The sequence below is a fragment of the Lissotriton helveticus genome, chromosome 9, assembly GCF_964261635.1.
Source record: "Lissotriton helveticus chromosome 9, aLisHel1.1, whole genome shotgun sequence".
Taxonomy (NCBI): Eukaryota; Metazoa; Chordata; class Amphibia; order Caudata; family Salamandridae; genus Lissotriton; species Lissotriton helveticus.
The window spans coordinates 339,267,516-339,281,335 of record NC_136070.1 but is presented as its reverse complement, the minus strand read 5'-3'; the positions used below and the strand labels follow the sequence as shown (position 1 = coordinate 339,281,335).

The 13,820-nt window shown below is 44.7% G+C and overlaps 2 protein-coding genes across 2 annotated transcripts in view; both read left to right on the top strand.

The window, feature by feature from the left end:
• Window positions 1–13,820, top strand: part of KCNK13 (potassium two pore domain channel subfamily K member 13) — a 414,075-nt gene that overhangs the window by 27,589 nt on the left and 372,666 nt on the right. The gene's annotated exons all lie outside the window — the stretch shown is intronic.
• Window positions 8,766–10,373, top strand: LOC144781295 (uncharacterized). The gene is made up of 2 exons (XM_078660063.1): window positions 8,766–9,069; window positions 9,345–10,373. The coding sequence occupies exons 1-2, from the start codon at window positions 8,913–8,915 to the stop codon at window positions 10,328–10,330; spliced, it is 1,143 nt and encodes a 380-aa protein (XP_078516189.1). The 5' UTR covers window positions 8,766–8,912; the 3' UTR covers window positions 10,331–10,373.

The following is a 13,820-nucleotide window of genomic DNA, read 5'->3' as shown; positions in this document are numbered from 1 at the left end:
TTTAATCAATAAGCAGTCAACTATTTTTCAGTTGGCAGAGTGGTAGACATATGTAGAGAATATTCATCAGAGAGCGGTAATTACCAATCGCAGGCCGCTAGACTCTAATGTGATGCCAATAGCTGCAACACATTGCAAATTGAGCCATCAGGAGACGACAGCGGTATACCAGGGGGGAATTACAAATGACCAGTTCTAAATGGTTTTAGCTGGATCTGGTTGCTGACAGAGGGACTCTGCAATCTATTGAACAACTGCTTTTAAAGTATGCACTGTTCATTGTTACATGTTTAGCCTTTCATGCTGCACAGTACAATGACACCATTAACTGGTATTACTGCTATTAAAAGAAGATGAATTATTAAGCAAATTAATGAGTGAAGACATCTGAGTATTTAAAAAGAAAGTGAAGCATCCAGGTAAGGTTAGCTCTGAGTAGGAAAAGGTCACTGTTTCTTTCAATCACTGATTGCTGGGTAGCTCTTTGGAATCATTAGTTACAGTCATTATTTGACTAAAGCATCAGAAAAGTGATTACCTAAGTGAAGGCTGAATGAAAGAAAATGAGCGAATTCATAAAATTAGGTGTCAAGAAATAGTGGAGGGGCAGGAGAAAAGGAATCCAATTGGGAAGGTAGATAGATTATCCTCATACAGGAGAACACTCAGCTTTAACACGGTCTCACAAGATTTCCAAAGGAGAAAACTTGTAAGTTCTCAACGAAGCCCACATATGTAGAACACTTTTTCTGCCAAGTGATCTTTATCTGTTCTAGGTCGAAGGTTCTTGGTGGGCTTAAAAAAAACACTTTTAATTTGTTTAACAAACAAATATGGTTAAATTATTTTATTTTGTTGCCCAGTACACAAATGCAGAAGCATGCATGTTGCAATACCATCCTTTCCGATGCACCAAAGTGTTGAGGAAGTCTCTCCATTGCCCTAGAAACAGTGCTTAATTAATACCCCTGAATGTCATATTAGAATAAGGGTGCACTGTCCCAATTTGCACCATTGCACACCTTTAATTAAGGGCACCAGTCACAAATAGAGACAAGTGGGCCTTGTCCCCAGGGCAGCCGCAAATTCGTGCTCACTAATGAAAGACAGACTGGCTGATTGAAGCAGCAGGTTCGCCTAACCCAGTGCAGAAGTCACCCAGCCTGCACTTTCAAGAGGGACAGAGATCTCCCTGCTGGTAGTTGCAGTGACACAGTCATATCATTTCTCCACCCTTTTACCTGTAACAACCAGGTTCTCCTTCTATTATTTGGGAGGACTTGGTGGGGATCTTTGAAAGTTATATCACAGCCCTATATGGACAAAATTTAGTCCAGCTAGGGAGAAAGCATTATTGATCACGTTGGAAAATGAGGGTCAACACATATTTAAGTACTTACCTGTAGCCCTAGGGCCCAGTGGTCAACCAATGGACGATGAATTTAAGGAAACATGTACATGTGCAAGGAAAGCAACAGGACTATCAAGGAAAGCAACAAGACTAGGGTAGGTGTAGTTTAAGAGAGTAGAAACTGGATATGCGTGATAGAATATTAGGTATAGATGAGATAAGTGGGAAAAAAGATTGAGGCTTACAAAAGGAGGATGTGTAGACCAAATGCATTGTTTGATGTGTTTGGAAGCAACGTTGAATTAATGGTGGCCTCTGGGTCAGTGTACAACATTCTTCCAAAAGAATTGTTTAGATCACATTGGCAGAATATCACATTATTGCCAAAGGATATATGCTCTGGTAGGTACCAGGGTGAAACCACAGACATTTTGGGGTATATGGTGGGGGCAATATAATTTGAGAACCGCAAGGTTGAAGGTAGGGTGTATGCTTCTGCTGATGGTCCTCCGATTTTAGGATGGATGCACCAGTTTGATTTGAACATCATGATATATCCTAGGGTGCCAAACCAAGTTATAATCGTGGAAGAATTGCAGGTAAAAGATATCTTGAGTTGTGCAAGGAGGGTGTCTGAAAAGAAACTTAAATGTCTCGAAGGTTATGTACACAAAATCTTATTGAAAAAAGATGCAATACTGGTGCAACATAAGGTGAGAAGAGTGCCATTAGCAGTGACAGGAGATGTACAAAAATTGATTGATGAAATGCTAGAAGGAGGGGTCATTTAGCCGGTCGAGACTTCACCAGGGTTCCCACCTGTCATTATCACACAGTAGTCAGATGGACGATTGAGATTTTGTGTAGTTCTCAGGTTTTTAAACCAGAATATTGTTGTTGACACATTTCCTCCTCTGAACATTAAGGAATTGGTGTTTTCCTGAAAGGGTGGTAAGTGCTTCTCAAAGTTGGATCTGAAGAGTGCTTATCATCAGATACGGTAAAATGAAGATTTCAAGTCGTTAACGGAATTAATAATGATGGAAGGCGCTTTTCGTTTCACCTGCATGCCATTCGGATTTGCTTCAGCCACTAGTGTGTTTCAGTGGATGATGGCTCAAATTCATATTAGTCTTTGGGGAACCATTGGGCAATACAATTCAGTTCTGAGACAAGTGGGAGGCTCAGGTTTAACCCTAAGTCAAGAAAAGTGCAATTGTTTTGTGGAACAAATACAATACTTGGGGTATACTATTTTAGCAGATGTGATTAAGCCTAGATGCTGTCTTGTTGAGGCAATTAAACATGCACCATCACCAAAAGACAAAGACCAGTTGCAATCATTTTTAGGGCTCATGGAGTATTATGCAAATTTGTTGAAAACTTCTCTGAAAAACGAAGGGGTTAAGTAAATTGTTGAGAAACGTGAGCAAATTTTTATTGGAGGAAGAACAGCAAAAATGTTTTGTTACGATAAAAGATGAGATCAGTAGTTCGGGCATATTGGCCCCATTTGATACAACACTCAAGTCAGTCCTCATTATGGATGCGAGCACTACGGGTATTGGGGCAGTGCTTTCCTAAATCCATCGGAAGACAGAAAGAACTGTGGCATTTGCTTCACACTCACTCACACAATCTGAGAGAAACGATTCCATTATTGAGCCGGAAGCACTGGTTGTAGCATGTGAGCAGAATATTTTTGTGTATATTTGTGGGATTTGTCAGTAAATTGACATGAGTGTACATGATGAAATATCCTATTAGGGTCACCGGTAGGTGAAAGTATCACGGTATATGCTCTCACCATCTCCTCCGGTTGCGATGAATGTTATTCGTTAAACGCTGTATTGTTTGAATATAAAGTCACTGACTATTTAGTTGCTAGTAGTAAGTCTTCCCAGAGAACAATTTACTAAATACTTTGTGGATGGCTGTTAAAGGGGAGTGCATCACCTTGTGGTGCCCACATCCATATTGAGGACCGACTTGAGTCTTTATTCAAATGGGGTTAATATGCCAGAACTACTGATCTCATCTTTTATCTTTTGCCCATAGTCTTTTGGCTAGTCTGGGAGTTAGTCAATAGATCTGAGATCTCTCTTTTCTCTGATTACACTAGATCTTGCCACAGTGCTTCTCCCCTCAGCATCTGTTAGCATTGAATGAGAGTATTGTATGAGGGAATTGAGTAAAAGGGAGAACGTTGGTGTTGAAGTGCCAATTGTAGATATGGACAAAAATAAAGAGTCTGGAAAGGGATATAGGAGATGTAAGTGTGGTATCCAGGTTTTGTAGTTTCACTACTTCTTTCATACTTTATACTGTAAAGATTTTAATTAATCGCACAGTTAATAAAGATTACTTACTTCTTTCAAGTCTAGATCAGAATATGTATTTGAATTTATTCAAGGTTGGAGGAATATATAGGTTGATTGCCTATCAATATTACCATTGAATTGGGAGTTAGTCAATGAACCTTCTGTGAGTGAGTGTGAGAATGAAGGCGCAGTAGTATCTGTGCAGGATGCATTAGATAGTGGTTTAGGGGCTTTCACAAGTCAGGAATGGGAAAATGAAATGAATTCTGATCTAGTCTTGAAAGAAATAGTGAAATTGATCCGCAATGGTGCTGCAGGAGAAAGTGTGACCTCGGTAACAGCGAGACCATTTGTTAACATTTTGGATGAGCTTCCAGTAAATGGTCAGAATATGATTCTGAGGACTGATTGCTTTCTACCCCTATTGGTTGAGGATTAAATTATTTAATTTAGCCCATGAGCGTCATGTGGGGCACTCCCTAACACAAAAAAGGTTGAAAAGTGAATTTTGTTGGCAGTGGCGCCCCACTGCCTTGAAGCAGCAAAAGAAAGGAAAAAATGAAATGATAATAACTAATGTTATCATCATTTATTTTGTCCTCCTGCTGTGGCAGCTTGCGTGAGGGGGTGGGGCGGGCCTGCAGAGCAGGAGAGGAGTGGTACAACCCCCCTAAGTGCGCAATGACTGTTTGGTCGGCCTTCTCTGGCTGCTCAAAACAGTCATCAGCACTTTCCCTGTTCTCCATATAGGCTGCATTACAGCCTGCATGGAGAACTTGCCCACCCCTCCAGCCCGTGGCTGAGCGCCGTGTCACTGTACTAAGACCAATCACAACACTGCATTGCAGCATTGTGATTGGCTGCGGGGAGCTTGGGAGCCCTTGTGATTCCTGCTTCCTGTTTCTCCCAAGAAATCAGGAAGAGGACGCAGGAGAGGCGGTGGCGACCAGCGGTAAGTGTTTTTTTAAAAACAGATCCACCTGCAGAGATTTTTAAAAAACTGATCCACCCCCCCCAATTCCTCCCCACCTGCCCCACTGCTGCTTCCAGGTAGCAGCCGCAACTGTTTGGTGGCCTGGACAAGATGATCAAGTCAATACGTGGGTAGAACTGTGGTGTTTGCAAAGAATGTGAAAATATGTTGAAAGTGGGTTGCAAATCTGAAGGTCATATTGAGGATCCAAGGGGTACCATCTTATACAGGCTGTTTTGATTTCATAGGTCCCCTGTCTAGTTTAAAACATGATATGCACTTTGCTTTGGTAATGGTAGATGTTGTTTTCTAAATGGTTGACTGTAAAGTTCCTGAACGAAATAACAACTAGGACTACTATTTGTACTTTGGAAGAGATCTTTCCTGAAGAGGGAGTACCTGCCAACAGATTAGTTAAAGAGTCTATCAAAATGGCACTAGCTAACAAATGTGATGTTAAAAAGAGGATGTGTGACATGGTGTGGGCTTAATGGACCACTGTGTATAGTGTCACGCAGAAATGTCAATTCCAAGAATGGGTCAACGTCTACCTGGCACCAAATTGGTGCCTGTGTGGTTGAAAGATTGGGCTTCTTCAGTTGGCAAAATAACAGATTCAGGGGAAGAAAAAAGGGATACGAATTCAATGTAGGTGTCTGGATGAATATAAAATCGGGGCGTACCCTGGACAGTCAGTCCAAATTCAGTGGCCTGATTAGGATCAAACAAGTTACTATGTTCTTTGTGATCTTAGAAAACGGAGAAAGGTGGAATTTATGAAATGTGACATTGTATCAGAAAGAAAGGAGGTACATGTCTAAGAAGGAATAAATGATTGTTCTAGTGTGATTTTGATGGAAGATGTCGAATTATGCAGAGCAGAAAGTATGGTCTCTATGCCAACAGATACTGAGGGGAGAAGTGGTGTGGCAAGATCTAGTATCAACGGAGAATAGAGAAGGGAGGGGACGTGTTATGATGTCATTTGTTATCATATATCTACAGTAAGATTAGTTGGTGTTGAGAATTCCAGGACTGTCAGGTTGTGTCCTGACTGTCTAGGAAGGATCACGCGTGGTTCTTTGTGTGCTGCATTAAACTACATTAGTATTGAGCTATTCTGTATAACTCTCCATTCCCCTTTAATACACCGACCTGATCTGTTGGTAGCACATGGCACTTGGGACACTGGTTGTAAGAGCAGTGGTGACCTAGTCGTAGACCTGGAGAGTGGTGCTTGATGCCCCCTGCATGCATGCCAAGCAGGAGGAAGATCTTTCGGATGCCACTCAGGTATCATCAAAAACAACAAACAGTATTTATATAACCTGCACTACTGGTCTGATTGTCATGGGTTTAAAAGTCCTGTTTAACAAAACAAGTTTGTCCTCAGAATTTAATTAAAGATTGAAAGAGTGGGTTAGAGTTCAAGATTAAGGAGGCTGGAATTTTACTTGTTGGGAGCTTAAACGGAAAAGTTCACTTCTCTCACGTCGTGAGTGAAATTTGGGGTCTAGTAGTGCCTTGTTTTTACTCCACAGATTAATACTTGGGAGATATAGTTAAAACCTGGACATAGGGCACTGAGGATCCCATTGCCAAGGCATTTAGGAGTGAGTCATATTGCCAAGAAACATATATGGTCAATGACCGGGAGCCAGTAAAATGTTTTATAAGCTGTAGACACAAGCTGTTGTTTCCGTAGACTTATATTTATTTTATTTTAAGCTAATTTTATTGAATTTCAACAGAAGTACCCATACATCATAATCTTAGATGGATCAATGTAGCATATGCAGAAGTGGTGTTCTAATCTCACATATTATTATACATTAAATGCATTGCGACACAACATAGATGGCAGGAGTCGTTGGTCCTTGGTAGAATCATTTAAAAAGTTTGAAACAACAGGTCAGGCCAGTGGTATTATCACATATCTGAGTACACTAAATATTTTTGGCAAATATCTTCCCCTGATGTTTTTATTATACACCTTTACATTGCATTGTATCTTTGTAAATATGGAGCATTTCTACTCACTCCCTGTCATTTTTGCTTGAAATAATAGTAAATGTGTTCCTTAATTTTTAGACGTATTTTCGCGTATCGTCTCATAGAGCCCTATACAGTTGTCCTATCACTCTACCGCCCATTGACATATACAGTTGCACGGTCATGGTCACAGAGGCCACAGAACATCTGAAGACCGCTCCCATGTGTCCCTGCCTGCTTTAAACACCCATCCTTAATAGATGACCTGTGATCTGGTAACCTGAAAAAGAGTCTGATAATCTATAAAGAATAAAAATTTGCAGCTCAAGAACAGGTCACACATACATATGCTGCCACCTTTCCTCCACATCCCAAGGCCAGAATCTTTTGGAGCAGGTCTAAATTGACAGAGGACCCAGAAGGGTGCATAACCTATGTACAATGACCTTTTATTTATGCTGTTTAATACCCATGAAAACTATGTATTCACAAGTCTGAGTGGGAATGAAGATTTGCGGGTCTTCTCCCTAAGTTATCGTTCGTTGCTGCTAGACAGCCAGTGTGAAACTGGGGCCGTGCAACCAAATACATTTTTCCATCATGGTCCTCTAGATGCGTCCCTCACCCTGTGCAGTTGAAGAATATTCAACTGTACTCTATGCCTTTCTGTAACCCATGCCAGTTTAGCCAGTATCTTGTCTAAGGTCTTAACAGTCTGTCTAAGATATAATCACCTAGGGCCAGATGTAGGTGGCTCATTACCGATCGGTAAACCCGAAATTCGGTACATTTCAGGTTTACCGACCGGTATTGAGCCATTTGCTATGTAGGAGAGATTCGGTAAATACCGAATCGGTATTTACCGATTCTGTATTTACCGAATCATCATTTACAGATTCGGTATTTACCGAATCGGTAAATGACATGTAGGAAGCACTTTGAAGAGTGCTTCTGTGCTTTAAGGATTCGTTATTTACCACCAACTATTAGTTGGTGGTAAATAACGAATACCTCTGTAAATGCAAATCTGTAGATTTTCACCAGTGCCATGTGGCAGACATATATGCCCTAAGGGCATGTATGTGTGCCACATGTGCACACAAGCACTATTCAGGGGTGCAGCAGGGTGTCAATGTGACACCCTGCCACCCTTGACTCTTTCCCTATTTTACCGAATCGGTATTTACGATTCGGTAATTCACATTCATTCCTATGGGCCTCCAGGCCCATAGGAATGAATGTGAATTTCCGAATCGGTAAATACCGATTCGGTAAATACCGAATCTTAATGATTCGGTAATACTTACCGAATTGTTCCCTACATAGCATTTACCAATTCTAATATACTGAATCGGTAAAATTCTGTATTTTAGAATCGGTAAATGTACTTTACCTGCATCTAGGGCCCGATGTAGGTAAAAGGGAATTTCCGATTCCAAAATACCGAGGCGGGCCGATTCGGTATTCTGAAATCGGAAAACGAGATGTAGGAAACAAACAGCGAAATAATAAGGAATCGGTCGGCATCGGTAATGTGAATCGGTACGTACCGAATCAGCACGGACCGAATCGGAAACTACCGAATCGCCTACCACCGAATCGGAACTAGCCGAATCGGCTACCACCGAATCGGAACTAGCCGAATCGGCTACCACCGAATCGGAATTAGCCGAGTCGGAAAAATCAGATTCGGCTATTACCGAATCGGAGGTATGAAAACACACCCATGGCCAAAAAGCCCATAGGAATGCATTGAAGAAACCGATTCGGCTATCTCCGAATCAGATGATACCGATTCGGATTTTACCGAATCGGTAATATCCGATTCGGAGATAGCCGAATCGGTTAAAGCCGCTTCAGCCAATGAGGTGGCTCCCCCTCCCCCTCCCAAACAGGGAGTGGCAACCCTGGCAGGTGCAGCCAATTAAGAACTTTCTGGAGAGCCTGCCTGAGCTGAGCAGTCACAGTTAGCAGCAGTGGGAGTAGGAGGTAGTGAACTGTTCAGACCAAGATGGCAAACCAGAGTGAGAGCCAGAAGTCCAGCCAGAAGAGGAAGCCTAAGTTCAGCAGCACCGAGCTGCAGGTGTTGGTTGAGGAGGTGGTGAGGGTGCACCGGCAGCTATTCGGAAGGCTGTCCCTCAATGTGCCAGAATGCACCAAGAGGAGGCTCTGGAGCGATATCGGTCAGAAGGTCAACGCTGTGGGTGTCACCCCCAGGTCCCTGGATGAGCTGAAGAAGCGCTTCTACGACATCCGCAGCCTGACCAAACGGAAGATGGCAGAGATCCAGAAGCAGGCTGGAGTCACTGGTGGTGGCAGGAACCCGGCGCCACCCCTCACCGAGCTGGAGGAACTGGTCTCCAGCACCATTGAGAGGGAGAGCGTGACCGGAATTGGGACCCTGGACAGCTCAGCCAGAGCTACAGCTACAGGTAAGAGGCATGCGCATCAGGACACACCCTACCAGACACCTCCCCATTAGACACAATGCATAGCCAAACCCCAGCACAGTACTGCAACCAACATACAAGAGACAAGCATCATGGTACATCCAGTCAGCAGTAGGTATCAAAATATGGCAGTGCAGAATCACAAGACATGAAACAGTGGAACACATTCTACGGAGATGCTAGGACATGTGGAATGCTTTAATTGTACTGACTGTAATACATCGGTACTCTATTTACAAATGCTTCTTTGTACCTAGGGGCACCATCAGGCGGACAAACACTGCCAAAGGAGGCAGCAGCACCATCTACCACTGCACTCGCAGGGCCGAGCACGAGTCAGGCTGCCGAGGAGGAGGAGGAAAACACCATAGGCCTGGATATTGAGGGAGACCTGGAAATTGACTTTGATGCACTTCACTCCCCACAAATGCAAAGCACACCCTCCTTGCAATTCTCCCCAGAGAACTCCCCGACAAGGGAGCTCTTTCCACCTACACCAGCTCCTGCCACTGTGGCTCCAGTACACCCTGTCCTGGGAGCAGGGGCTCAGGCCCCGGCCAGCACCACACCCCCACCAGTGGCACCCCAGCCCACGCAGCAGGCGGGCAGCAGCAGTACCCGGCGCCGTGCCATTCCCACCACTGCAGACCCAGCACGGGAGGCCAGTGTGTTCCGGGGCCTCGAAGGCAATATGGTGAAGATCCAAAGGCAGCAGGCGAAATCCATCATGGCATGCCAACGCCAGCTCCTGCAGCACAACCTGCAGATGGGGGAAATGGTGAAAGGATTTCAGGCCTTTGTGGCTTCCAACAAGGAGGCAGTAGCAGGTTTAGGCAGGCTAACCACTGCCATCACACAGTTATGTGGCAGAATGGAGGAGCAAGAGGTGGTGCGCAGGCGGGATGCCCGGGTGCAGAACCGCTCCTTGAGCCGCCTTGCTGCAGCAACGGCACAACTCTGTCAGCGTGGTGCCAACATGGAGTCTAGTCTCGCTCAAAATACCGCAGAGTTGACAAGGGGAATGGCCCGCATCACGACAGCAATGGAGGCCTTGATCATCTCTAACACTGCCGCAAATCCTGCCCTGGACCTGGGGGATGCTGGGGACAGCAGCAGCCGCAGCAGCCCGGCCAGCGCTGCGTCAGAGCCACGCAGGAGCACCAGGCGCTCCGCAGATGCCGCTGGTCATTCTGAAGGGGGTGAGGGACACCACAGTGGGGCTGCAAAGCGCTCAAAGAAATAGCCTAGCAAGGGCGGGTGAGGCAACCTGGACCCTAGACTTTTGTTTTCATTGACATTACACCTTTGTTTTGTTGCACATCAGTGCAGTAACTGTGTAGCAACAGTATTAAAAATTGCTTATTCAACACAACCATTCACCTGTCTGTGCATTTTTACTCACTCAGAAATAGTTTGCTGTTATCTCCTCACGTCTATGTCTCCCATCACTTGGCGTACACACCCCAGCTGGCTGTGTTAGTGGCACAGCTTCGTCGTCATCATGGTCCTCGTAGTCACTCAACTCCACCTCAGTGCCCTTCTTCACCGCAAGGTTGTGTAACATTGCACAGACAGCTATGATTTTGCAACAGGTGATGGGGGTGTACTGCCTTGCACCTCCACTCTTGTGCAGGCATCTAAACCTGCTTTTCCAGATGCCGAATGTCCTTTCCACAACATTCCTGGTGCTTTTGTGGGCACGGTTATACCTCCTTTGGCTGGGTGTAGAGGGGTTGAGGTAGGGGGTGAGAATGAATGAACGGAGGGCATATGCACTGTCGCCTAGAAGGAAAAGGGGTAAAATTACTTACATGCATACATGTATTTCACTTTGCTGTTTTTGGTTATGGGGGGCTGATGATGTGTCTCACCTAGGAGGTATCCTTCTCCAAATTCCCCAGCCATCAGCCGTGCATAGATGCCGCTCTGTTGGAAAATGTAGGAGTCGTGGGTACTACCCGGAAATTTTGCTACCAGGTCTGTGATGATGCATTTCGCATTGCAGATCACCTGTACGTTGATGGTGTGAGTGGACTTCCGATTGCGGTAGATGTATTCTGTGTCAGATGGTGGGCAAATCGGAATGTGTGTGCCGTCTATGCAGCCAATGATGTGGGGGAATCTTGCCATCTGGTAAAAGTCTGCTTTGGTCTGTACAAGTTCTGCCTGGGTTGCAGGGAAGGAAATGTAGTGGGCCATCCTCTGGATCATGGCATCAAGGAACTTGTGGAAGAACCTTGACAGGCTGCTCTGGGTCACCCCTCCTGCCACAGCGACTACACTTTGGTAGCTGCCAGACGCCAGCAGGTGTAGGCAGCATAGCACCTGCACCTGCACAGGGATTGCGTGTGCCCTTGGGGTGGGGTGCTGCAACAGGGGTTGGAGGTCCCTAATGAGGTCTGTGATGGTCTCTGAGTCCAGCCTGTACCGCTGTAGGATCTCTGCATCTGTCAGCATGACCAGGGTGATACGTTGTCTGTATACCTGCTCCTCTCTTTGCCATTCCCTCTCTCCTTGCTGCTGTAGCCGTAGCCGCCTCGCTATGACATAAAAAGCTGCCATCCTGCAAGTTGCAATGCATTTTGGGGCTGTTTTTATGGGTTGGAGTTGGTTACCACCTGATCGTAATCCATGGTAATTTCCGAGTGGATTCTACCGATTTTGAGCCAAAATCGGTGTTTCTGTGTCTCCCTACATCTCCCCATCTGTCCGAAGCGGGGATTTTCCCGATCGGTGAATCTACCGAATTGGTAGGTTCTCCGATTCGGCTTCTGTCCGATTCGGTGTCACTACCGAATCGGTACATGCACCGATTCGGCTTATGTCCGATTCGGTGTCACTACCGAATCGGTACATGCACCGATTCGGCTTATGTCCGATTCGGTGTCACTACCGAATCGGTACATGCACCGATTCGGCTTATGTCCGATTCGGTGTCACTACCGAATCGGTACATGCACCGATTCGGTGTTTGCATCCGATTCGGTGTGTTACCGATTCGTACTGTATCCGATTTTCGGTATGTACGTATCGCATTCTTTTACATTCGGTAATCATTCCGATTCGGTTTTCGCTCCCATTTGTACTTTTTTTTGTGCCCTACATCTCGATGCCAGTATACCGATCGGTAAGGGCCCAGATTCGGTATTTTCGGCCGTTACCGATCGGTAACGGCCTACCTACATCGGGCCCCTAGTCCCTAGTGTCCGGAAAAACAAAAATGAATCTAGACTATACCACCATGTTGACCAATGCCATCCTGCCCACCAGAGACCCCGCATCGCAGAACTGATTCGATCTTTCTAAACCAGCAATCACTTTGTCCATATTTATCTCCTTTACTTTTTTTTTTAGTTTGTCGCCATGGTCCCAAGTTACCAGAAAGAGACCCTTTCCCATCTCAGGGGCAAAAGTAGGGCGGCGGGGATGAATTTAATGAAGTGTGAGCTTTTCCAGATGAAGAACAAACAACAGCATTTTTTTTACAGTGCACACATAAGAGATATGACAAAGGTTTTTAAAAAAACATATTTTTTATCTTTCTGAGATCTGGCTGTAAGTGCTTCATATCTGTGGGCCTCTTGAATGGAAACTTTTTTTTGTTATACCTATACCCTCTTCCACCTCTACCGAACCACACTAGGATCTGTTTTGGTTCATTTCAAACAGAGAGGATCTCTGTCATGCAATAGCACATATGTTTTGTTCACTAGGGAGGTTTGCCTAGTGCCCTTAGGAAAATTAAAGAATATAAACAATGGAAGTGTGAAATGGAGAAAGCATCAATGACGGATCCAGTTGTGTGAGTGAAAGGTAGAGAGAAAGGGATTGGATAAGGGAAGAGACATAAAAAAAAGAAGGAGGATGTATGTAGAGGGAGAAGTGTGCATGGAAGAGAGAAAAAAGAATGGGAAACTTAAGAAAGAGAAGACTGAGCTAAAGAAAGAAATGTCAGAAGGAGAAAAAACAGACCAAGACAGTATATATAGATATTGAGCCAAGAGAGAGAGGGAGAGAGACACAGAGAGCTGAGAGGCGAGAAAGAAAAAAATGATAATATGAAAGAGAGAGAAAAATGATATTAAGGGTTCTGAAAGAAGGCGTGTGATTGAGAGTGGGAGTAAAGAAAATGGGGGCATGAGTGTTGAAGAAAGAGAGGAACTGGAGAGGCAAGAACAAGTAAATCCAAACGAAATGGACACAAGATAACAGGCATCAAGGTATTGAAAGACAGAAACAGAGAGAAGATAGGGAGAAAGCAATCTGCATTAATGAAATAGTCAGAGGTGTAGGGAAAAAAAGGAATTAAAAGAGAAAAGTACTTGTCCACAAGGCATGTAGGTAGGCACTCACATGGCAGGAAGTCAGGAACTCATACATAGTTAGTGAGACAGTTACTCAGGGCAGGCAGACATGCAGTCACATGACCTGCAGACAATCACTCAGTGAGCATGTAGAAAGATGGGCATTCATGGGACAGACAGACATCAAAGGACAGGTAGACACAGCAGGAAGAGATAATAGTCACAGGACACTTGCTTGGGACAAATACACACAGGACACACAGGCCAACAGATCACCCCCTGCCCAATATCCTACTGACCACTGATGTTGGAGACAGAAAAGGAAAGGCACTGGTAGTCAAGGTTGGCTGGTGTTTCGAACTACACTAGACCGGCCTGGGGCATCCGAAGGAGCCCCTGTGATCTCCATGAAACAATTTGGAACACAGC